Source organism: Thermobia domestica, chromosome 8, assembly GCF_964235325.1.
Source record: "Thermobia domestica chromosome 8, izTheDome1.hap1.1, whole genome shotgun sequence".
NCBI lineage: Eukaryota > Metazoa > Arthropoda > Insecta > Zygentoma > Lepismatidae > Thermobia > Thermobia domestica.
Window position 1 is genome coordinate 290,151,498 of NC_137461.1, and position 27,330 is coordinate 290,178,827.

At 35.2% G+C, this 27,330-nt stretch overlaps 1 protein-coding gene across 7 annotated transcripts in view; it reads left to right on the forward strand.

Moving 5' to 3' along the window:
- The first annotated feature begins 229 nt into the window (after positions 1–229).
- Positions 230–27,330, forward strand: part of DZIP1 (DAZ interacting zinc finger protein 1) — a 91,777-nt gene continuing 64,676 nt past the window's right edge. The window contains exons 1-8 of one of the 7 annotated variants that reach the window (XM_081769980.1): positions 230–369; positions 9,600–9,875; positions 11,307–11,542; positions 16,401–16,541; positions 18,438–18,707; positions 20,296–20,487; positions 21,635–21,751; positions 25,386–25,527. In XM_081769980.1, the coding sequence (XP_081626106.1) occupies positions 9,767–9,875; positions 11,307–11,542; positions 16,401–16,541; positions 18,438–18,707; positions 20,296–20,487; positions 21,635–21,751; positions 25,386–25,527 (1,207 nt within the window). In that variant the 5' untranslated portion in view covers positions 230–369; positions 9,600–9,766. The other 6 variants (XM_081769983.1, XM_081769979.1, XM_081769985.1 and 3 more) reach the window with 6 other exon arrangements.

A 27,330-nucleotide genomic window follows, 5' to 3' on the forward strand; every position in this document is an offset into this window, starting at 1 on the left:
TGGAGCATAAACAATAGCGAAAGAGTGCCAATACTTTTTCGGACCGACGCATCGTTTGCTCATTTCCAAGATTTTTCTTTCTTCTTGCTCGATCAGCGCCCTTTCGCTATCAACGCCCGGGGCAAACACCCCACTTACCCCTAACCACCCCGAGGTTAAGACTATGAATCTAGTCACATAGTGGCTTGCCTACACTTTTTAGGATTTCTTTTGTTTACCGTTCCTTTCGTTCGGGGCTAGTTTTTATCACTGTTTCATTAGTCTAGCTTGTTTCGGTAAAATTTGTACTAATTGAATATATTAATATTATTATATATAACCTCAATGAAGTTGAAACCTATATTTCATTCTATATTTTTGTTAGGCGTGGTATGTTGTTATAGAAGAGTTTTACTTTCAAATTTACTAAAACATGCAATTCTGGTTTTCTGTTGCCGTTTCAGGATCTTCATAAAAACTACTTTTTGCGGAATTCCTTTGTGTTTTTCTTTGTTTACAAACATATGTTTAATACAAAAAGTGAGTGTGATTTGAATTTTTAGTAATTATTTTTTATAAAATGTAAAAATTACAACAGTGAAAGGTAACATGCATTTATATATATATATATTTTGTTTATTTAGCATGCAACAAGATGAAAATGAGAAATGCCATACTTCAGTACTGTTATTGGTCATTTACAAGGAAACGTAGTGCAAGGTACTCCCGAGAAGTTTTCATTCGTTACAAATATTTCATTATTAGTACCAAGCTTGATCAGTACAGTATAATGCATAAATGAAAGTCGTGAAAATCATGCAGGTACCTCAGTTCACATATTGCGGCTGAGCTTTTTAATTTTTTAAAATGGTCTTATCATGTGTTGAAAACGCATTCGATCAACCATTTCGTGTAGGTTTACTTTTAGCACTACTCGAGACAATTGTTGAAAAATTTTAATTCTTTCACACATTTTCTTCTTATTGTCTCCTAAATGATTTGCTTTGGCGGCATGAAAATATCTCACTTGGCATTGATAAAATTCAAGGTGGTCATTAAAAGTAATTGTTGAAAAATTATAGTACTTTTACGATTTGCGTATAAATATGTCGCCCGGATGTATGTCCCAAAACTAGTGCAAAAACAAACCAACCTGTGCTAAATGGCCACAGAAAAGCACGAATGCTATCGAACCGAGTCAGGGCAAGGTGAAGCTAGGGGGTGCGTCCGAAGGGAGGGGGCGTGTCTACGACGTTGAGTATACGTATAATCAAGGGTACTAAAAACAGTTGGGTTTACCATCTGCTGCCCTGGCTCGGTTAGATTGCATTCGTGCTTAGTGGCCACGTAGCCAAGTTGGTTTGTTTTTATGCCATATGTCCACACTGTATTTAGTGAGCCCTGCTGAAGTCATTCTACAAGTAGTAATGTGTCTCGTCATTTAGTCCATGCTCTGCTAAAAGAGGTACAAAACTCTAACCTAACCTGAAAACGTAAGAAAGTGTCCAAATTGGGTAGAACCGTTTGCTCGAGGAATGCAGTGCAAAAATACACCGCCCGTGGAAAATAGTGTCTAATACAATCATCTTTAATATGCACCCATTTATTTTATCACAAAGCACTTCTAATGATTTTACACTAGTAACGCTACACTTGTAAACGTAAAATGCAGGTGTATTACTTTGTATTTAACTCTTTCGCCTCCAAAAATTTGTTCTTTATAAATATGACTTTTCATGCAAAGTATTGAATTTTTTCTGTAAATTTTGTAACGTGTGGTGTGCCAAAAGTAGACCATCACCAACAATTTTTCATTTTTTAACTGTGTACTTGTACAAAGAAATGATTCTTGTGGTTATCAGCGAGTGCTGGAGCCTCAGGGATATGTGGCACGTTGCAGAGGAAAGTTGTTGGTGTAATTATAGCGTCCCATTTCTTCAGCATTGAGACTATAGTGTTGTTGAAAGTGGAATCCGATTTATTGTTCGAGTTTGTATCCGGCAAGTAACTGTACTGGGAATGTAATCTGGGACATACGTGTTTGCCACTTGAGTACGAAGGGGTACTAAATTACACAAATTAGTTGCATACTCGCTTCTTTGATCTGGCAGTTCAGTCTTAGTACCTTAGAAAGTGTTTCTTGAAGGAGTTACAGTACTGGATACAGATTCACGTTAGGAGGGCTTACTTGGGCATTTCTGCTCTATCGCAAGACCACATTCGAAAATCGAATGAAGTACCAAAATGTACTACATTACATTAGGTTGGTTAGGTTAGGTTGAGTTAGAAGTCAACTTCAAAACAGTCCTTATCTTTCTGCCAAACATTCCTTTCCGCCTTCACATACAAGTGCCACTTACATAATCGAAAACAGCCAACACCACCATCTTCTTAACTTCAACTATGGCCCTCACTTAACATTCACTCACTTCATCTCACAAGCCAAAATAAATATTCCAATTCATCTGATAAATTTCCTAAAGTTGGTCCGGTGATACACCAGTTAGTGTATGGATATAAGTACGCGTACAGAGATATGCCATTAAAACGATTGTGCGAAATGCACGAACCACTAAAAAGCACGAATGCTGTCTAAGCCAATGAGGGTAGGAATGCAGCAGTGGGGCTCGCGTAGCAGAGCGTCCGTAGGAAGTAGGCGTGTCAGCGACGGTGAGTACGCGCGTAAACTAATAACTACGTTGAAGATGATAGCACCATGTCCCATGTATTGTTGTTTACACATTTCTTTTGTGAAATAAAAGGCAACATTTCTTCTGTAAATTTTGGAAATTGTGCAGATCTAAAATAGGGCAGCACCCGTTCTAACGTATAGAAAGGTGGTAATCTATTGGCGCATGTAAAGTTTATCGAATCTCTGCAAACGTTAAGAAATGAAATATAGCGGCTCATTAAAGTTACTGGCAGTCTGGACTATACTGTCTGGTGTGAATGAAATGCTTGGAAACTCTCATTTTACTTGCGTTGCTTGCACGGTGGCAATTGCTTTGCAAACTGCCAGATAGCGTGCGTAGCTGAGGGTGCGGTAGAAGGCGATGGTAGGCGATTAACGCTGAGTGTTAAGACTATAGGACTGGCGCTATTTAATGTCAATGTAATTCAGAATACTATAAACTGTTAAAAGCTTTGTGCTATATGCAAGTGCTTCCTTTACGGAGGGTTACACGGTATTGGCTTTTACAGTAAATACGTTAATTAATGGAAATGATATTAAATTAACTTAAAGTACTTTACCTTATGCGTATTGTGCTTATTAAGGGGCAATGATTTCGATGTCTTGTCTTGTGACGTCTTCTTCCTGGCAGCAGTACCTTGAATTATCTATCCGAGTTGCTGAATGTTACATTTTTAATATTTTCTTTCTTTCAGAATTATAAACTTTGATAGTTGGAAATATTGTTGAGAATCATGATAAAACTACACTTTTAAACAGGGAAGAACTTAAATATGTCATAGGTATGCAGACGTTCTTTACCTATACAGAAGAAAAAGACCTAAATATCTTACTTAGAAACTAAGTAAGATTCATCACACTCAAATATAGGACCAGTAAGGGTAATTATGAGACAGATTTCACAACTTTTCCACGTTACTCAACTTATATTAGTTCTGAAAGCAGTTAATCTCGACAGCAATTTATGGTGCCAATAGAATAACAATTTGCTGCCCAGAAATTTTCTGTCATCTCATAAGTTGATGAGTAAACGTCAAATTTGTGCTGTCTCATAATTTCCCTCCGCAAGGGTAATTATGAGACATCGGGTGGGTAATTATGAGACACCTCTTGTCCCCAGCTTTTTATATGTGAGACAAAGAAGTCTTCGTTATTTTGTGTTTATTACATAAAAATATACAAATATTTGGATGCGTTACAAGAAAATAACTAAGAAAGAAAGTAAAAATAGCTACTGATGTTATTTTAACATTTTTGTGAGTTGATTGTAATAGACCTGTAGGCTAATAGGCTATATTAGATAGTTTAAGGTTACAAAGCAGGCTTATGAACCAAATTTAGACCAAGTTCTAAGCTGTTCACTAAAAACAACTTAGACTACTTCTATTTCTTTATGTTTTAGTATATTGATATGCAGCCTAGGCTATCTTCAACAAATAATGTAGGTCTACAATTTTGAAGGTTACTAAGAAACAAGGTTATAGGACTACCTAAACTACAAAATACAGCTTTTTTCAAACTTAACATACTAGGATACAGAGAAAATTCCAGCATGCGTTTTATAATTACCCTCCATATAAGCAAAATGAGATGCAACAACAAAAAATGTATAACTCTGAAAAAAATGCACAAGGGACAAATTCAAGTTAACCTATAAGTGCTGACCTACCAGGATTTCACCACACCCATTGGTTTCACAATAGTGATATTACTGCACGAGTAGATATAAAAGTTAATGATAGGATTTCAAATTTCAAAACTTTTTTTTTTTTTTTGAATGAGTTTGTTAAAAAAGATGGTACATCCAAACTTTTGTAAACTGAAACTTTAAAATGTAGGCAGAGGATTGTGAAGGATGTTACTAAATACCTGTGCTCTTAATTTGTATTTATCCCACAGTGGTTGAAGGTCACTGAGGGGTTTCTCATAATTATCCTACATAGACAGTGTCTCATAATTACCCTTACTAACCCTACAACTAAATTGGAGAAAAATAAGAATTAAATTTTTTAAATACCAATATTTACAAGTTGGTGAATAAATTTAACACAAAGATTTTCAGGAAACTATCTGCGCCAGTTTTTACATTCAAAGCCAACTCTTCCGTTCAAAGTTAAGATTAACGTTTTGATTAATTTCTTCCTCAGAGTTTATAAGTTAATCTCTCCACAAGATATTGTGGCTCCGCGTAGTGTAGATGCTAACGCTCTCGCCTTCGGTGTGAGCGGTCCCGGATTCGATTTCCGGTGGGGTCACTCGGTCGAAAAAGTGTTTAAAAAATTTTTCAAGCAAGCTATCCTGAATCAGGTTTCCCTGGGTTTTCCTGATCATACCAGGCACATGCCGGGGTGGTACCTAATTTATAAGTCCCAGGCCCCTTCCTTCCTTCCCTTTCCCCGGATAGTGTGCTCGCCCAGGAACATCATCCCTCATACGTGACGGGCTAACATGGCCATTGATGCCGAAAGCCCAGAAATCTAAAATCCTATATCATTTCCACAAGATAAAATGGAAGAACGAATTTGATTATTTTACAGTACTTAGGGTAAATTAGATTATTAGGGTTCTTTAACGGATATCCTAAATTTACGTTGGGTAAATAGAAATTACAGGAATTAAAAATTTACGAACAAAAATCAAAACGATGAGTCAATTAAGTGATTTTTTTCATTATGGTCTATCATATAGACTTCAGAAGGTTTCCAAAAAGTGTGTTTTAAAGTAGCTCTTAAAGCTTCTATGAATTTAAAGAAGTTCCTAACTAACTAACTAAATAAGAAAATGGGGGCGCGGTGGCTCAGTGGTAGAGCGTTCACCTCCGGTGCTTGGGGTCCCTGATTCGATCCCAGCTCGTGCCGTGTGGACTTTGTGGTGGACAAACACCGTGCTCGCGGGTTTTCTCGGGTTCTCCCGTTTTCTCCCACTTTCTTCATTCCACCATTTCACTCATCTCTCATCATCACCGTCTCCTTTAACCTAACCGGCATAAACGTGGGACGTAAAACTTAGATTTCATTTCATTTTTTAAATAAATAAAAAAGTAGACAATCAAAGTTTTACGGGAATTTATTTACTAATATGCAAATGCCTGCAAAGTTTCGTAGGTAAGACAAAAAGAAATGTAACACCTAAGATTAAGAAACATTTAAAAGGCTTACAAGACGATGATCTTGTGGTATCAGATTAGTTATGTCGAAACTTTTATCCACATCAAAGCACAACATTATCACGGTGCAGATGCTTCATAAGACTACAGCGCAAATCAAAAGATCTACGTACGGAATTTTGTTAATAAGAACGAAGAGCGTTAACTTAAACAGGATAGTAGTTCACACAACAAACATTGGGATTATATTAAGCTCAGAAATACATGAATACATCTTACTTATCAATTTGGATTTGTAAGCACTCTTCTAGCAAAACGTTTTTCAGACTTGACACATAAGAAATTTTTCATACTGCTCAAGCACTAGGCAGATACAGGAAATTAAATGAAATTTCTATTTTAACGTCCCAGAGCTTTGCATCGAGTCTAAGGGAAACGGTGATTATGAAAATGAAGGAAATAGCGGGAATGAAGAAAATGGCAGATAATCGGAGAAGTCATGTGCACAGTGTTTGTCCACTACAAATTTCACTTGGCGCGAGCTAGGATCGAACCACAGACTTTACGCACCAGAGGAGAGTGTTTTACAACTAAACCACCGCATAATTGTTTGTTTTCTTTACAAACAGACATTTTGAGGCAGATAAGTCGTTTAGCCAGAATCTGTTAAAGACAGGGAAAAAAAGCAAGTACTGGTCAGAGCCTCATGCATTCTAAACTGCCTTAATTCCTGAACACGGCTATCTATAAACATAGCAACGAGTAAAATATTAGACGTACTAACGAAACCTTGTTTATAACATATTTTATGTTTAATCGATTTCTTATGGGTAAATAAAAGCTCTCTCCGCTAGTCTAGTGGCTCACGCGCGCTTTAGTACATGGGGTCGTGGGGTCGATTCTCGGTGGGAGATCTTCAAAATTTAAACCGATACCTATAATTGATAAATTACTTTTAAGTTAACAGTGATTTTTCTGGCCTTTGCCACTGCATCAGTCAATTGTTATGCATGAACTCTTGTTAATTTTAGACAACTACAATACTCACCACAAAATATATATGCAAACTATTAAGCATTGAAAAACTAAACCGAAAAGGAAATTTAGGCAAGGTGAAAATCAAGCAGCCAGCAAGTTAAACTTTCGTCATCACACTTTTGCAAATAACTTCCGTGATAGGTAATGCATTCGTTAATTGGATTATGTTATTAGTTGTTCACGTACTTCTTGGTGTGCTTATGAGTAGCAAAGTAGTAGCCGAAAAATGTTTTTTTCTGTAAACTCAAAGAAGAAACTAAAGAGGATTCCTTCCATTTCTTCATTACCGGTATTGGAAATCTTTGGTTGAGATTTTTTAAAATTGAATTTATTTATTTTATTATTTACTAGCAGAATACGCGTTCTTCGCACGGGGAAAATACGTTTCATTTCGGACATAAAGGAATGAATTGGATTTAAATGCATTCGAAGTGTCACTGTTTGTGTCAGTGACTCCGAAAACTATGGATTCGACACTAATATCGGTAATTTTCCATCATTTTTAAATAGCTTCCGTGAGTTGCAGCGTCAAAGTGGAATGATAAAAACTATCCCAGGTCCGAACTTCATGTACGTTGAAAATTTGATCGAGGTCGGTTAGGTTGTTTAAGAGGCACGAAGTTACAAACATAGTGACTCATTTTTATATAGGGGAGACCGGGGTAATAAGAGACAGGGGTTATAAGAGACATGGCCAAAAAATACCCTAAGTATCAAATCAAAATTATATTTAAAAAAAAGTACCGGTAAGTAATGAAGCCGTCAATACGTTTACTTTCCTACCCCACTTGTACTTATGAACTAATATGAGTTTTTATATTGTTGTCACTCGATGCAAAAATACTTTCACTTTGAACTTAACACGAAAGTTAGCGACTGTTTTAAAATAAAATGTAATTGTGAAAAGTGAGGTACAAATATAGAAATGACTGCTATGTAACTTTATTATTAAGATTATGAACTTTGATGTGAAGTTTTGGAAAATGCTGAAACATTGCATTTCAGGTCAATTGAGGGCATGTCTCTTATTACCCCTTGTAGAAATTTTGAAGGGGTAATAAGAGGCAGCTGTCTCTTATTACCCCAGTTCAACTTTATGTTCATTTAGCACATGTGACGAGTATAAGCTGCTAGTTTTTTGTATATAGAAAGTAAATAGGAAAATTCCTACTCTGCCAGTCCAGTCAAGAGTCTGTGCATAGATAGTGACAGTGGAGAATATGCTTTGGATCAACTGATTTCATCATCAACTGGTGAAAGTTTGCCAGGAGAAATTGATCCAACCAGAGCACAATCTTGCTTAGAAATGTATTACGCCGTGTACTATGATCTTGACTGGTATATTGGGAGGGTTATTGCTTTCCCAGATGAAGGACTGTGCAAGGTTAAATTTAGGAAAGAAGAACTAAGTGGTTTCAATTGGCCTGCCTATGATGACATTCAAACAGTGACATCCAAATTTGTGTTTTATGGACCTATCAAACTGGATGAAAATAGAAATTGGCCATTCTAGATTTGCAGAGGATAGTTCCAAAAAATTCGTTGTGTTTATAGCAAAGTGAAAAAGGACTCTTCTTTTGGTAGGCCTAGGTTTTTGTAGGACTATCCTTAACATTTGTTAAACGCATGCCTATATGCGAACAGTTCTTTTTAGCCTATACATTTTTCATATGTTTATTTAAGTAGTCCACCCTAAGATAATTAATAAGGCGTACCTGCTATAATTATGTTACTCTAAGGTTTAAATTACATTTATGAGGTTTTTAAATGTAAACTTGGAGTTTACACAGGCTAGCACAACATTTCCAAACTATTTTGTACATTTTTCATATGATCGTTCGACTGTACATCGTAAAAGATTTAATATTCATCTTACATATTTTTCGAAAATGTAGTTTTACATAGGCTACATTTTACATTAAATTTGATCAACAATAGGTTTACAACATTTTTTAATGTTCTCTTCTTGTATGATTACAATTTAATAGCTTTTTCAATCCATTTACGTTAGCTAAAATTACTTTTCAAATGTGTTTTTTCTTTATTACGAATTTAGGCACTTTTTAAGTTCATCTTCGACATTCTCCAGAAAATTTCTTGTCAACATTCTTTTTTATTTGGTAGTGCGAGTTTTGTCCATGATGTATCTAGATTACGTAAAACTGAACTGTACTTTGTTTTAATGGTATTCATATTTAATACTCAGGCAACTAAATTTTCCAAACGGACTATTGAATTTCATTTGTTAAATCTTGATATTTCGGGAACATATGTACATATTTCAGACCTGAAAAAAGTAAATTGTTCAAAATTGTCTGAAGATGTTTCTTAAAATTTTCTGTTCTATTTGCATGAGCAGCGAGAGCCTTGTCTCTTATTACCCCTTAGGGTTAATAAGAGCTGACTTTAACATTTTTTTTTTCATGAAAAAGCAACTGGAAAAATGTGTTAATACATCAGCAGGTTTCATTTTATTTAGTACAATCACATACATTTTTTCTAGTTCTTCAAGAATTCAATACAAGTGCTAGATTTTTTTTTTTTTGTCTCTTATTACCCTGGCCTCCCCTATACAGATTTATTTATTTATTTTGATAACTTACATTGAACGGCTCGCTTCTCCAATTGAGAGCTTCATGTTTGGAAAAAGAAAAAAAATGAACTCATTAATGGTAGGGTGAGTTTTGTTAAATGGGTTTCATTCACATGTAATACTTGTAGAAAAGTAGGACATGTTTGTAATGTAATATATCCAATTTATCATTTTTTTTCTTTCTTTTCTAGTGCAGTGCCTTATGAATGTTTGACAATTGAACGGATGGTAGTGTTGTACAGCTTATTTTTATACCTCCAGAGCAATGATTTTTGATACCTTGAAGTTTTATACGAGGTTAAAACAACAGTATTATTAATCTTGGTCTTCGTAATGAGAAGACATTGTGGTGAGCAAAATGGCGATATACGATTCAGTTGAAGGTTTTCGCAATGCTGTTCGTGGATTTAAACAAAGTGGTTTCAGGTTCCAGAAAAAAGCAGGACATGTTGACTGGAAAGCAATAGGTAAGCATAAGCTAATTTCCAGATTTCATCATACGATATACAGGGTATTTCAGAACAACACCGACAACGTTTGGGAGGTGATTCCTGACATCAAGATAAGGCGAAAAGTGCTTCCTTTCGGAGTTATAGGCTGCCAAAAACCTGTAAAAATGAACTTTAAAGATCCATAGCTCAAATACTAGAGTAGGTAGTTGGTGAGGACTTGGTGAGTACTTCAAATTTTATGCTCATGCCTAAACTGCTTCTATAAAAACTGTTGCGTGAGTACCTTAGGATTCTGAAACATACATTTTTGGATAGCGCACATATTAGTTCGTAAGTGAAGTTTTGACCCAACTACAGTAGGTCCCATATGAACCTATGTGCTATGAACCTTTAAAATTCATTTTTTCATGTTTTCGGCAACCTATAACTTCGAAAGGAAGCATTTGTTCACCCACATTGGTTTATACTTTTTGTCTTATCTTGGTGTCAGGAATCACCTCCCAAACGTTGTCGATGTTTTGAAGCACCCTGTATATATAAGAATAAATGAAAAAAGGGAAATGAAGTGAAATATTTCAAATGTAAATGATACCTCCAAGTTTTGAACTAGGAAAGTAACCTGAGACGAGGATTTCAAGGAAACTTAAAAAAAATGTTAATAGTTTCTCTTTTACTTTCCTTTACATGCTACGAGGTTTCTTTAGTTTTGTTTCTTTCAACTTCAGTGTTTCTTTTCCTTTACTGTAAGAACAACGTACACTTACAAGCATTAACAAAGAAACAATATGGGAATAAGAAATACAAGCATTGCTACCAAACCCTTGGTACTAGTTTGAGAAATGTAGCATTATTCTGGGGCGCGGTGGCTCAGTGGTAGAGCATTCACCTCCGGTGCTTGGGGTCCCTGGTTCGATCCCAGCTCGCGCCGTGTGGACTTTGTGGTGGACAAACACCGTGCTCGTGGGTTTTCTCGGGGTTCTCCAGTTTCCTCCTCCCACTTTCTTCATTCCACCATTTGACTCATCTCTCATCATCACCGTCTCCTTTAGCCGAACCGGCATAAATGTGGGACGTAAAACTTAAAAATTTCATTTCATTTTTGTAGCATTATTCGGATACCTTAATAATTATTCGAAAAATTGTTCAAATATTGAAAACGAATGTACGAATATTCGAATAACTTTAACAGCAGTAGTTTGTTGAGTTAAGTTGAGTTGTTGATTTCAGTTTAGCGTCCCTTTCAGAACTGAGGCTATATGAGACGTCTTTTTTATGGGGATTCTTTTGTCCCAATCAGTCTGTCAAATGGTGGGTTTACTATATTAATATTAAGAAATGAGAGAAAATATAAAGATATCTCAGATGATATTTATAGTCTTTGTCTTATGCATAATGTTACAAATAGCTTGATTTCTCTTAACCTTGTTTTCTTATTTTGCTTTTCAGCTACCATTGATATTGATCGAGTGATCCAGGAGACAGATTTTGTTACATTACAGGATAATATTGAGAACGTAGTGTTTTGCAATTTAGATCTTGAATATGATCTGAAGATATTGGACGAAAACTTCGTGAAAGTTTTTAAGCTTGCACAGCTGATTATTCAGTATTTAGTGTTTTGTCAAGAGTGCCTCGCATATCAAAAGTATGATGCGGAAGAAAAGCTCAAAGCGACTTTGGAGGTAATACTTTAAACGTTATTTACTTTGAAAACTTTCTCTGTTGATCAAATTGTAACGTTACTAACTTGGAGTTTACATAAGGGGTTGGTTCTAGACACCACTTCTCCCTATCTCTTAAAGTCGAGAACTACCGGGATTGTGTATACATCAGTGACTTTTTTTAAAGTTTACTTTAACGTCCCACATTCATGCTCTGAGGGTAAGAAAGACGGGATGATTTTATATATATATATATATATATATATATATATATATATATATATATATATATATATATATATATATATACTGATAACCAGTTGAATTAGAGACATCTACCTAATATCGTGCAGCAGCATCTTTCACGCTCTGATAACGGCGGCTACCCGCCGCGGCAATGATTCAACGAGGCGCCTGAAGTGTTGTTGTTGGATCTCTACCCATATCTGCTGCAAAGTCTCCCACAGAGCCCGCAAGTTGGTCGGAATAGAGTTCACAGCCCGAAGGTATCATTCCATGGCGTCCCAGATGTGTTCGATGAGATTGAGGTCTAGTGACCGTGATGGCCAAGGAAATGGTGCCAAATCAGAGGAGTGCTCATCAAACCAGTCTGCTGCCATCCTAGAGCGGTGGACTGGCGCATTGTCCTGCTGAAAAATAAGGTCACCATCCGGACGTTGCAGTCGAGCAAATGACAAGACATGGTCATCCAGAAGATGGCGGTAGCGTTCACCTGTGAGGGACCGTGTCACACGTGTTAGAGGACCCATTTCAGTTCACGTAAACATGCCCCAGATGAGAACACCACCACCATCGGTCTGCACAGGTCCCTGCTGGCAAGATGGATCCATTGCCTCGTGTGGTTGGCGACGCATCCATACCCGTCTATCGGCATGTACCAATGTGAAACGTGACTCATGTGTCCAGGCGGCCTTTTTCCACATTTCCACAGTGTAGTGGCGGTGTTTCTTTGCCCATACTAGACGTTGTTTTCTGTGTTATAAGGTTAGAAGGGGTACTCGCGTGGGCCGATGGCTTCTGTACCCAATGGCGGGTAGGTGGATGTGGATGACCACCTACCAAACAGGACGTGGTCATCCATATTGGTACATGCGCATTTTATTTCACATTCGCACTTCAGATCATCACTAATAATACTACCCAGATATCGAAAACTAATCATCTCTTCTACTTTCTCAGATCCTACTTCTACATTTGACACCGATCACTTCGTTCCAGTCACCATGGCTTTTGTCTTTCTAACATTTATTTTCATTCCATATTCTTCACGACTCTTCCTCAAGTTTTCTAGCATTTTATTGATTGCAACTGGACAAAGGCGTGTAATATTGCATATCTGTACTGAGAAAACCAAAATCTATTTACGGGCCAAATACTTCAAATCCACGTAGTGAATCTCAAAGAGGAGTACTCAAAATAAATAAATAAATAAATAAAATAAACGTATTCTACATCACGAGTTTTTGATAAATATTTCTGCTTATTAGAGTTGTGTTCTTATCCTTGATTCATTCTGTAAGTACAGAAAATACAAGGTGACATGTCATTTTGTGATGTGAAATGATTTTCTAGTAAAGAACCCTGATTTACCGATGAAGCATGCGATTTTGTCATAACAGTGTAGGAAAATTCTAGACGGACATAGTAAGTTATAGGCAGTGATGTTAGGCTAGAACTTTTGGTTGGTATACGCTCAGTCTTATACTTACTCCCATATACACTCGTTCTTTCGTAAATATAAGGTGAATATACACTTGAGAATAAAAATATCAGGTGGGTATACGCCGTATACTCCCATTACAGCCATGGTTATAAGTTCAATTAAATATATCCAGGAGTGTTAAAGGTTATTTAGTAGTACGAATTTCACGAGTACTTCGTAGTTTAGTGACATTTTAAAGTAACTTGTAACATGTTAAAGAATACAGTTTTTTCTTCTTTTAAAAAATTGAAGAAAAAAAATAGTTACTACTAGCGCCCAAAGTTTATAGCGAGATTTTGTGTAACTATTAAAACTTACGTGTTCTGAGACATTAGACTGGAAAGATAGATGTCGATAGAATAACGGAGGTGAAGGTATGGTACTTCTCTATGAGGCTGGTTTCTGACGTGAAAGCTGGTTCAGTTAAAATAGTCGAATAATTTTGAGTAAATTTCTTCGTCTGAAATACTAATATTAAGAGCCTGCCTTACTAAAAATTTACAAAATTTACCATTTGTCTTTTGCTTGCTTATTCATAAGCGAGAGGAGATAATAAAATGCAACTTACTACAATCATAGATAATGTTATTCTACAACAGAAAATATGGCCCTGAAGAATTTTCAGTGTTGCCATCCATAGAAATTACAGTGTTGCCAGAATAACAATTCCCCTAAAATCTAAGTTAAAACAGCGACTAGAGGAACGAACTCGACTGCATTTGATTACATACCGTGTTGTTTTGGTTTGCTGGGAACTACTTTTTAAGTAACGTTATTATTTAATTTTAGTAACTGTATGTTAAAACTATTTTTTTTATTACAAACAAAATACAGCTCTTATTTAAAAAGTAGTTCACAGCAAACCAAAACAACATTATACATTATCAAACGCAGTGGAGTTCGTTCCCCTAGTCGCAGCCTTAACTTAGATTTTAGGGGAATTGTAATTCTAGCAACATTGTAATTTCTGTGGATGGCAACACTGAAAATTCTTGAGGTTCATATTTTCTGTTGTAGAATAACATTATCTATGATTGTAGTAAGTTGCATTTTATTATCTCCTCTCACTTATGAATAAATAAGCAAAAGAAAAATGGGAAATTTTGTATTATTTTTAGTAAGGCAGGCTCTTAAGTAACAGTTCAGTCTGTGTTAACTTCATATTTGTGGTGTTTAGAAAATTGTATTGTAAAGTTACCATTTACAAAATAGTAATTCTAATATTGAAGTTAAGGCAACACCTCCTTGCTTTTTAAATTCATGTGGAAGATATTCAGGGAAGTATTTGTAATTTCTGTTAAATTCTGTGAACTAGCCAATACTATGGATATCCGGGTAAGCAGACAATTTTATATTTAATTGAATTATATACAACTTATTCTGGTACAGAATACAACAAGAAACTTTTGTTATTCAATGAATAAGACTATTAGGGGAAGGCGTTGTACCTTTGAACACTTGTGCTTTTCTCGAATTCAGAGCTATCTAGGTGCAGTGATTAAAATTCGTTTGAAAGAGTAAATGAAGAAAAGCACTACAAATGCGTCTGGCTGTTGTTGAATGAGTATTGTGCCAAGGAATGATCCTTTTAATTTTTTCACCCTCAAAACGAAGATTTTTTGTAGTTACCTTTTGAATTTTTGCTCTTCGGTTTTCGCGACTTGTGATATTTATTTGTCCAAACTTGGGGTAGAATCATTGGTGAATACAGTAATATTTTTAGTTTTAACTTCTGTTCAATATTTAAGCTAGTGGAGAACTTCTTTTCGTAATGGTGACCCTCTTGTACCTATGAACATTAATGCATCGTGTACCTTTGAACGATAACTAATACTGTTGAAAGCTACACAATGTAAGCAGTTAAAACAATTTATATATTTTATATAGGTTAGGTTAGGATATAAAGTTATTAATCATGATTTTAAGTAGTTTCTAAATATTCGCTTATTGCATGACATATAAGGTTATGTTGTATATGCTCAACATTATTGTTCACAAGTTTTTGTTAGAACTTCTCTTCAATTTTTAATTTAATTAATAGAATTTCAATTCTGGGGAACTTTTTATAGCTAAACCTTTTATTGCAATTTATAACTAGTAAAATTTGTGGCTTCCTTCCATATTATTGCCTCAGAAACATTGTAATTATCACTTTGTTCAAAGGTACAAGAGGGTCTGTTCAATGGTACATGTCCATAATTTACCTGTGAACAAAACGGATGCTTTCTTATTATATCCTATAAAAGCTACTGTAATTATGTAACACGTTTAAAAATCATCTTATCTGATAGCAAAGAGATGGCATTTCAAATATACGAAATCAAACCCTGCTCCCGCCAAGTGAACTTTGTGGTGGACAAACACCGTGTGCGTGGGTTTTCTCGGGGTTCTCCCGTTTCCTCCCACTTTCTTCATTCCACCATTTCATTCATGTCTTATCATCACCGTCTCCTTTAGCCTAACCGGCATAACCGTGGGACGTAAAACTCAAAAATTTCATTTCATTTTTTCAAATATACGAAAAAATTGGGGGAAAAGTGCTGAGTATTAGCACCAAAATTTCGAAAACTCTAAAAGTGTTCACAGGTACAACGCCTTCCCCTAGTGTTCTACTGCTTCTGTTTAATGGGTAATGATTTTGTAATTTGAAGAATAATTTGCGACAGTTCTACTTAAGGACTTGATGAGTTTGCGCAGTGAATATTAGTATTTAGTCTTTTTATATAAAAATATTCAAACGTAATAATAATTAAACCACAGAATTCATTATCACTCAACGGCGAAAGTGCAAAACCTCGTAACTCATCAAAACCAAATTTTTCATTAGAACAACAAAAGCCTTCTGCTTTTAGATTATCTTATTTGGGATACGAGATTTTAAAAGTTAATTTTTCACGTTTTTTATTGGGTTTTCGTTTACGAGCTTTTGCACACATGTAGATTCACATGTGGAGAATTGAATGCAACCAAATTCTGAAATTCCATAAAAAGTAGAGATACGAGTGTTTGCACTTTCGCCATATATACACAATTATTTGTGTGAGTATTCATACTCGGCAACGGACGTGTCTAATTTTAATGGGAATTCATGTTACACTACAGAAATAAATACTTTTCTGTTGTAAATTGAATAAATCTTTTTTAAACTTTTTTTAGGAGAATGATAAACTAAGAGAGGAAGTTACCAAGAAGAACGACCTTCTAAAGAAACTCAGAAAGGAGATCAGGAGAAATACAGAACACCATAAGTTGGTGACGAATCTCAACGGCTATGGTCAGAACTCGGGTATCTATAAGGTAAGCAGCTCCTCCATTGAGGAAGTAAAAAAAGGATTGATTCATTACTTCTGTATTGTTTACAATTGATTGCTGCACTTTTAGTGTTTCTGCTATTATGATCACTGATCGATCACTCCGAGGTTTATCCTCAAAGATCACTTTAGGTTTATCCTAAAATATCAGGTCCTTTTCCATTGTACGCAGTTTTTCTGCTCATCTATTCACTGTTCTTCGGTCCACAGTTGTCTCACAAAAAACAGTTTCTAAAAACAGTGATGAATTTTACTAGAAATTACTTTATCCGCCGTTAAAAACTGAATTATTTTGAGTAACTTCACTAAGATTTACTTTCTTCGGTGTTAAAAATTTAATTACTTTAATGAAATTTAGTAGAATACTGTACCCGCTGTTGAAAATTAAATCATTTTGATGAATTTCACTATGATTTACTGTCTCCGCTATTAAAATTTCAATCGTTTTGATGAATTTCACTAGGATTTATTTTCTCCGTTGTTAAAAACTCAATTATTTTGGTGAATTTCTCTAGAATTTACTTTCTCCACCGTTAAAAATTCAATCATTTTGGTGAATTTCATTAGAATTTGCTGTCTCCGCCGTCAAAAATTCAATTATTTTGATTAATTTCACTAAAATTTACTTTCTTCACCGTTAAAAAACTCAATCATTTTAATGAATTTCACCAGGATTTACTTTATCTGCCGTTAAGAATTCAATCATTTTGGTCTGTTTTATGCGCTTTTCACAAGCAGGAATTCTTGTCATTATACAGGCTACTCATATGAGGTCCCTCATGGCTATCTGGTTAGCGTACTCGCTTTCGGTAAGAGAGATCCAATTTCGATGATAAGTTAGTCTTTGAGATGGCTGATTTCGATTCTCAGTAGGAGTTCATGTGGTCCAGAACCTATGTTAAGCTGTGGATCCACACCTTAGTATAGCTTCACTGCTAAAGGATACGCTTAAGTTCAACCAAAGAGCAGGATATTTATAAAGAACAAGTAAACCGAAGTTCCGTACCTTGAATGTTGTAGTGGGGAAATGTATTACCAAGAAGACAATAGGTGATGCTATGTTCACTATTTTGTTCTTACGTTACATGAGAATAAAACGAACCCCGTATTATTTATTTTTTTGAAACGAAGTTCTAGGTACAGTCCGCAAGACCGATTTTACACTACTGGATTTGTTATGAATCAACAATAGGAAAAGAAGTTAGTCAAGTTCCATAGTAAAGGTACCGTTTCAGTATTCGCCTGGTGAAACTAAGAAAAACCGTGGTATAAACTTTGAGATGGCTGGTCACCGGATTCGAACTCCGAACATCCAGATTGAGAAACAAGAACGCTAACCTCTAACTTACGGATGCTCGATAAATATAATCTATTGCAAGAATCCAAAGGTAAAGTAATGTTAAAAAAAAATGTTACAAACACTGTGGTAAAAACAATCTTGAGCAAGTGATGTATTCCCATAATGTTCAGAAAATAAACTTTAATATCCTTGGTTGGACAGGAAACCAACCATGCACAATCGTAGACGGAATCCAATCATGCACATTATCCTTGATTAGGCAGGAAACCAACCATGCACAATCGTAGACGGAAACCAATCATGCACAATATCCTTGATTGGACAGGAAACCAATCATGCACAATCGTAGACGGAATTCATAAAAATGTTGTTAATAATAAACAGTTGCTTTAATATCAGCAGATGTTTTCGATTACTGATTTTTCAGAATTATAAATTTAGGTAATAATCTAAAGAATTCTGAGATATAATACTAAATCACTGCATTCATTCCTCAGAATAAGTTTTCCAAAAGTTAATTATTTCACTTTTATTGTCCCTTTCTATGCCTGTTAGTAAGTAATCTCCCTCCTACCTTTTCAGTGTCTGTATTGCACAAAAGCCTTTATTGGAACTGCGTATCTCCAGGCTCATCATTTAAGACGGCATCCTGATCTTCCTTTACAAACTCATGGCCACGACCCGAGCATTCAAGCGTCTCTCAATGCAAAAAACTCTACTGAGAGCTCGGAATTCCAGAAAAAGGCGGAATCTTTGGAACATCAACTGGAAGAATTAAAAGAAAGACTGGAAAATGTGGAGAAAAGACCTCACGCAGAGTTAGAAGCGCCAGTAGAGTGTGAGGCGTGTAAGGTAAGCATTCTAGTTACTTGTAATTACACATAGTTTTTTTTTTTTTTTTTTTTTTTTTGTCTTTATTTGATTTTTCTTAAAGCCTGTAGTAACAAGGACAATTTACAGGGTAAGTCAAAATGATGGACTCGATTTCAGAAATTTATTCTGTGAAATCCAATAAACGTATACGCACACAATGTTATTTAAGTTAATCTCAATCATTTTTCTTACGTAACACTGCGATTGCAGTTTAATAATTTTGTTCGATAAAGAGGAAAGATTATTTTCTAAAGCAAGAAGCTATGTGCTCCGTTCAAAGTAGTAAAAGTTACGATAATCAAAATGTTGAGTAGTGGAGTGTTTGTTCTCAAAAATAATTATGGAAGGTATGCAGTGTTTTAAGAGACGCTGGATTTAGGTCAGATGAAAGATTGTCTTGTCTAGAAACCAGGGTTGGCTGGTTTAAACCAAGATAGTTTAAACCATGGTTTTAACCTTAATTTAAACCAGCTGTTAAAAAAAAAAAAAAAAAAAAAAAAAAAAAAAAAAAAAAAAAAAAAAACTGGTTTAAACCAAAAAACGAAAAATGTTCGTAAATCTTGATGAACACACATTTGTGGGTTATTATGTTTCACTCCCGTATATTATTCGTATTATATTCAGACCTAAATTCCCCAATCATTACTCAAAGAGATTATACTACAAAAGCAACTTTTTTTTTTAAAAAAAAAAAAAGTTTATGAATGTTTCTTTTGTGATTTTTTTAATAGTTTGTTATTATTGTTATGCAATTGCAATCAAAGGGAAATTCTAAATACTGTTTCGTTTTAATCATGTTTATTATTAATAGAATACATCGAAATGCCGTACTATTTTGGGAGGAGGATCATACAAACCCCACGAGAGGCATTTATTGAAATCAGAGGTATCTTTTGTATCTATTTATGTATAAATGGTTCAGAGCCACAGTGGACTCAAAAAATGCATATATCTTTATTCACTTTTCTTACTGATCTGCAAAGTAAGTCGTTTTATTTCTCTAACTTGGACTAATAAAAGTTATAGTGAACTAACTTGGACTAAATTAATTATTCTGTACTCTGTAGTATTTTGAAATTGTCCATATGTAATTCTGTATAATGGTTTCACTTGTGCAATTGTTTATCTTTTCATCCTTCTGGAATGACTGTTGACAGTTATATTAACAAGTATGTAAAGATCAGTACAACGTATTTTTTATCAGGAGTCCTTCGTGAGTCGGCAGACGTATCGCATTTGTGGCCAATTTGTCCCGGTTTCGAGTTGAAATAAAGGACAATTTCTCTCGGATATAAGCCGAGAAACGGTTTGGATTCCGCTTTAAGCTTATGTAACCCCTTCCAGCATAACCTGGTTGTTGTGTAATGACACCAAGGCGAAACAAACTTATTTCTGTCAATAGGTGATATAAATACATAGAGCAAATTATTTAAACCAAAAAACCTGGTTTAAACAAAAAAAAAAAAAAAAACTTTTTTTGTTTTTTCAATAAAAACTACAGTTTTTGCCAACCCTGCTAGAAACACACTACAGAGGAAGTGAAAAAATGGTATTTTGATCTTTCCAGAATAGACTTCTTCAGACTAGTGAATCAGGACAACCTATTGAACCTAAAAACAAGATTGATTTGCCAATTCAAAATGAATTTAAGATAGATTATAATTTGGACAACAGAATGAGATTATTGCAGCAAGAAATGGAATCAAAGCACAAACAAGAAGTTGATCAACTAGTCAGAAAGTTTCAACAACAAATTGAGGTAAGGCACTTTTAATTTTGAAGAATGAAATTGTCATTACATACGTAGTTTACTGCTTATGTGTTATACTGTGACATTATTAAAGATAGAATGATCTCAGTATTCTTTCGCTTGTACGTTGTAGTTGATACTAAAAGTTTGGATCTTCCTCGAAACAAAACTTCGAAACTTGAAACATATTTATACATTTTTCTTAATAAAACTGTACATGTTTAGCAGATAAATGATAGATATACCTTAAAAATTTGATCTTAACATTTCATCTGTACTATTTTTTTTCTTTCTTTAAAAGCAATCTAACTCTATCATACCTTTCTGAGAATATTGGCGGCGGTACTTAACACTTATTTATCGTCTTTTCGGATGTAGAAGTAACCTTGTTAAATGCTACATAAATGTAGTGTCTTGTAGTATTAGATCATTCCCCCCCCCAAAAAAAAAACTTTGAACCCCTCCCAACAAAACTTTCTGGTTGCGCGCCTGGTAATTTCCAGTGACAAATTATATGTTTCAAATATTCTGGTGGGCACAACCTGTCCCGTAAAACCGGTCTGTGGCATCCTTCCCTTTCCTAACCAAATGTTCCCCGTATCCCGAATACAAAAATGTGAATGTCCGCCAGTTATGATGTGTAAAACTGTGTTCTAATTAACGGAATAAGACAAGCGGTGAAAGAAAGTGAAAAATCACAGCATAGTGATGTTCTGAATACATCGTCTCCGCGTGCCAGAATGGTTCAAGTTGTATCGCACACAAAGGCCCGCTTTGTGTAAAACTAGAAATAGGGACGTTTCTGCTGTAAAAACATTATTCATTTTCAAACCGATAGCATAATGAAGCACTAACTTGGTAAAATAATATTCGTAAAGCTGAAGAAGTTATCTTTATTTTGATGTATTAGAACTTTTACATTGAAATTAAACAAAATATTTTCACTTCGTTCAAGAACATTGAAAACTGCGGAGCTTTTTAGTTATTATGCAATTAAATACTTTGGGACTAAAAGTGTTAAGAGTATAGACAAGGTTAATTCAGTTTAATTTAGGTTTCTGGAGGAGCATATAAGAAAATAAAGTTTCTGTTTTCTACCAAATAATGCCACTTAATTTATACAATATTTCATATGAAAATTTACTTTTATTTGCAGAATTTGAGAAAGTCTGAATTGGAAATTCCTTCTCATGCTGACAACGAAGAACTTGTAAACCATATTAAACAACAGGAAGCTGAAATACAAATGCTGAAGGAAGAACTGAAACGAAAGGTAGCATTTTATACTCTGATCTTAATAGCTAGGTTTGATATTTTCATCATATCGGTATTTTTCTCTTATTCGAATGGCGAGTGGGCCTTGTAAGACTGTAATGTTGGTATAACCTATCTGATGAGTTCGTGCGTTTGTTTTATAGAGGCACTGTTGTTACGTTTATATGCTGCTGTTGGTTGAAGAAGTTGTCGGGAAAGAAGGTATGAGTGGTTTTCTGCATTACTTTTCAGGATAGCCAGAACATAAGAGTACTAAAAGTCACTACACAGTGCATTTCTTGGTTTGTTGCTTTCTGATCAGACATCGGATTTTTATGTACTTAAAATTCATGAAATATCCATGCAATTAAGCTGTTAAATGTGTTAAAATATGCACTTAATATGCACTAACAATGGAGTAAAAGAGAGCATTTTCAAACATATAGCAAAATTGTGACAAAGTTTTGTAGGTGAAATATAACATCGAAAGTGTATTTACCTCTCAGGGACTTCTCTTTACAATTTATTGTTTTAATATGTAGAGATTATACTCTATTTAAAAAAAAAAAAAAAAAAAAAAAAAAAAAAAAAAAAAATCTGAGAACATTATCTCTAGTTTTTATTCAGTGCATTTACTTCGTACGAAATGATACGAAGCTGACTTGTCCACATGTTTCTACTGTACAAAAGACAAGTTTTCACTTTTAAGGATTCACTCCTTCATCTAATTAGACTTAGTATATCACGAGATGTTTTTGTATATTTTCTAGTGTCAGTTTGTGAAGCCAGAAAATGGCCTAGTCAACATCAACAGATGTTACTGGACAATATTTAAAGAGAGGAGCAAGTTTAGTGTGTATATTTTCTAGTAAGTTCAAATCTAAGCCTTAAAGATATTTTTCCATGGCGTCAGTTGTTTGTAGGTAGTGTTTCTGGCAAGAATATCCGTCAATTTCTTTTCCACGGAGCGTCCGAATTTACCAGAAACTGATTGGAGATCGTGCTAGACTTCATTAACTAGGGCTAAGCATTCACTAGCAGCATTCCTCGTGTTTCTTTTTTTCTGAATTGATGTCGGCATTATATTAGAATGAGTCTTTATCATTATCAGATTTCTCTTAACGTCTTATGCAATTGTAAGCGTCTTTGCTCTGCTGATTGGTTGCTAACATTATGGGTCCTCCATAAACGAGGCATTCTTCCATCCTCTCATGCAAAAAGCCATTCTGTTGCATAGATATTAAAATGCATTGAAAATACATACTAAAACTGGCTTACATTGCGTGCTTTAAGCATAGATCTGAAATAAAAAAAACTTGTAAAATATGCTCTTAAATACTAATACAGCCTCAACGCTTAAAATATGCATTTATATGCACTATAAAACTTCAAATTTAAGCTGTATTATTGCTGTTAGAAATCCCTACCAAGTTTAACAGAGGTGCATATCACAAAACGAAATATACATTTGCATAAAAATCCGATGTCTAGTTATAATAATGTTAAAATAATTGTTATGATTTGAAGTGGAAGGTGGAAATGAAAAATGAAATCACCACACAAAGTAATGTATTCCGGTATTAGAAGAAATATATATATAATGTTAAAATTTTGTAGAAAAGAAAAAGTGGATGTCATATTGTGTTTACTAAAACAACACAAACAGCTGCTTGTGCGGTAGACAGAAGTTAGAGAACTGTTAATAAATTGGTATATTTTATTCACTCATAATATTCAAAGTATATGCATAAATTCACGTTGTAGATCAGTGGAGTAGGCAAGCAATTGACGTGCTCAAAGCCACTTCTCTTAATACAGGGCAAGTCAAAATGATGGACCCGATTTCAGAAATGTATTATGTGAAATCTAATAAGCATATGTTATTATCAGACATGCGCTTCAAAAGATTAACTTTCAAAGTTTAGTTCCTACTTTGTATCGCTAAGAGTTAGCAGCGAGCATTTAAGGAAAATGGCGTTGATTGGAGAATAGAGATCCTTTTGTGTGCTTGATTATCATGTAAACAAGTCTATAGTTAGTGTGTGCAACGGCACGTGCCCAAATATCAGGGAACCCACCTTCCCCCCACGGGGAAGGCCATTCGTAATTGGTATGAACATTTCAAAGATTCGGGCTGCATCTGTAAACGAAAATCGACTGTCTTGCTATTGACCGCAACATACTACAGAAGGTTTGGCAGGTGATAGACTATCAGCTTGATGTGTACCGTGTTACGCGAGGTTCTGACATGGAACACTTCTGATATATTTGAAGAAAACTTGGACAGTTTACCTTTCTTAGCTCATGTCTTACAATAACGTGTTTATTAGATTTCACGGAATACATTTCTGAAATGGTTCCATCATTTTACCTTGCCCTGTATAGTGATATCAAAAATTCATTCTAGTGATATGCAGTATATTCCATTTGTCATCCCCGATAATATATATATATATATATATATATATATATATATATATATATATATATATATATATATATATATATTATCATCACAAATATTGTACAGTTATATTTAAAAACTTACTTCCCAGAAACTCCCTTTAACCTTACATAAGATTTCAAAAAACTATTTCGAGCTCTGCCCCAAAAGAAGGCTCTTTCTCATCAGCATGTGCATCACAGTTTACCTTCTGCAGATTGTGAGTACAGAGCGTTAAATAAAGAAACAGGAAAGTCTTTTTTTTTTTTTGTTGTTGTTTGTTTGTTATCGAGTTGCTTAGCCGCATTGTTAGCACACGTGACTTCGTACTTGTAGTGCGAGGTCCATGGTTATACTACCAATTAGATCGCTAACATTTTCTGGTGTTGGCCCGTCGTCATGAAGGGTAGCGGTGACTCAGTGTAGAGCGCTCACCTCTGGTGCGTGGGGTCCCTGTTTCTATCATTCACACTGAATTTGCATTGTGATGGACAACTACAATTGGGTTGGTTTTCTCTAATTCTTCCGTTTCCTACCACTGCCTTCATTCCACCTTTCGTTTATTAACATTATCGTCCCTCTTAGTCTTCAAGGCATAATCGTGAGACGTAAAACTGGCAGATTTCATTTTATTTTTTCCAATATGGTGAGACATGAATTAAGAAGTAGCGAACTCAGATTGAGAAAGTCAGAAGTAATGACATCTGAGAGCTGATGTGCTGACCATGCATCGCCTAATTGAATGTACTACATTTGGCTACCGTAGCCCTTGATTCATTTTCATTTTAATTCAACGTATAACGGTGACTTACGTCTGTCCGTTACTCCACACGATAGGTCTTGAACTAAAGCGTGTTTCTGAATTCTGATTTTTACAATAGATACTTACAGCAATTATCAGGTCCGAGTCCGTTAACATTTTCGTTAGTAACGGTGACTTCAACGGTACCTATCCAAATCCGTTTTCTGTTGAAACTGAGGTAATATAAGTTACGCATCTCACCGTTAGATAGCAGCAAACATCTCTCTAGAGTCTGACATCTACCGGACGAAATTAAAACTTGTAGTGCGTGACCCGTTTTACTGTGTACCAGAGTTTATGTATTGTATATGTAGAATAGGCAGATTGTGTCTGTTGTTCTGTATCGTCTCCTAGCGGTGATACACGGACACTCTTAATGGTGATGCTCTTACTACTTTTAAATTTCAGAACGGAATAGATTTGGAAACAGTAGAAGATAAATTTTCGTCGCAAGAAAGAGAGTGGGAGATGAAACTAAGACGATTGGAGGAAAGGCATGCAAAGGAGATGGAGAGGCTGTGGGAGAAAGTGAAATATCAACAAGAGCAAGGTAAAGTTTCTGTTTTTCTTATTTTCGTTATTCATTAAAAATCTAAAATAACTGGCATATATATCTTATGTCGTTGTTGTCCGATGTTAATGAAGCTCATTGAAACACGAGAACAACTCAATAAGTGACACACAACAAATCAGGTAGAAGAAAGTATGACCAGACGGTGGTGTAGCCAGCAACTTGTTATTGAGTGTTGGCATAACTTTTGAGCGGGGTCGGTCAATTTACACTCCAATGATCAACTCTCGATTGGTTTGACGCAGCATTTCACCCTTTCCTATTGTGGGCCAAACTTTCCATTATTTGTAGGTTTTCTTCCCGATATCTTGTATTATTTGGTCCGTATATTTCAATCACACCCTTCCTCTGCGTGTTCAATTCCCTCCATAGCTACTAACGTGATTTCTCTTTTTCTCATAATGTGTCCAATCATCCTATCTCGTCTTTTCGAAATATTCTTCAGTATGTTCCTTTTCTATTCTTCCATTTTTAATAGTTTCTCAATTGATACCTTGTCCGTCCATCTAATTTTGATCATTCTTTCATAGTGCAACATTTCAAAGGCTTCCGTTCTTCTAGTGTCTATTTTTCACACCTATACAATGGCACGCTCCACACATGCTTTCATTGGCCTTTTTCTTCAGTTCTATGCCGATGTTTACGGTTGGAAGCTTCTTTTCTTCAAATAGCGTCTTCGCCTGAGCTACTCTGTATTTTACATCTTGTTTGTGCCTGTTATCGCTCTTTATTTTACTCTCTAACTAACAGAATTCCCCCACTTCTTCCACCAGATTATCTATTTTGATCTTCATTTTCAACACACTTAAAAAGTTTGTTACTGAATTCTCTATGTTTTTTGTGCCTGTCTGTTATTTGCGAATTTTTGAATTTTATACCCTTCGTTCGACGGAGCATCAAAAATTATCTGAAACAAGTGATGAATTTTTACTGTTCTTGAAATTTTAGCCAAAAAGTTCCGATTTCAGGAGATTTAAGGAGCGATATCTCGGGAACCATAAGTCATAGAGAGATCATATTGATGTTGATCAGTACCTAAAAGGATGATGAACATTTTGGTACCAAATAGTAACCGGTGGCCACTGACCAACTGGCGACCGTCCCCCAGATATTGGTCAAAAAAGTTCGGATTTTGGGAGATTTAAGGAGCCATATGTCGGGAATCGCAAGTCATAAACAAATGATATTTTGCGAATTTTTCAGTTTTGAACCCTCCATTTCAAGCATGTATCTTCGTAAAACTACATATCGTAGAACGTTTTAACAAGTTTCCTCCTTCGTATAAACTAAACACTTTTTCGTCACTCCCGATTATACGATTCCAAAAGTCTTGTGGCTTGTTGATATGCGTCCTTGCGAACTCTAAGGGAGCATGTATATGTGCATCTCTTAGTTTGATCTGCGAAACAGAACAAATAATATGAGTACAGCTACATGTCTCTGCAGTGCATTCCAGACCTAAAGTTGTTTTCAGGTTTGTTGCAGCAGCGAACGGGCTTGCTGCGTTACCTTCAATAATCGAAACATTTTCGTCTTCCGTTGTCACTTGCGGTCTGCTGATTGTCAGTCTCACTTTAGTTTGTAATCCCTGTTCCCCTTCTGCTTCCAATCCTTCCATTCAATACCTTACTGTTTTAATATCCAGGCTCATGGCTCAAGTAACTTGCTTTTTAGACATTCCAGCTTTCCATATGCAATTATTATTCCTCTATAAGAGATAAATAGCCTACCATTTATATATATATGTGTGTGTATAGAAGCAATTTGCCGTAGACAACAAAC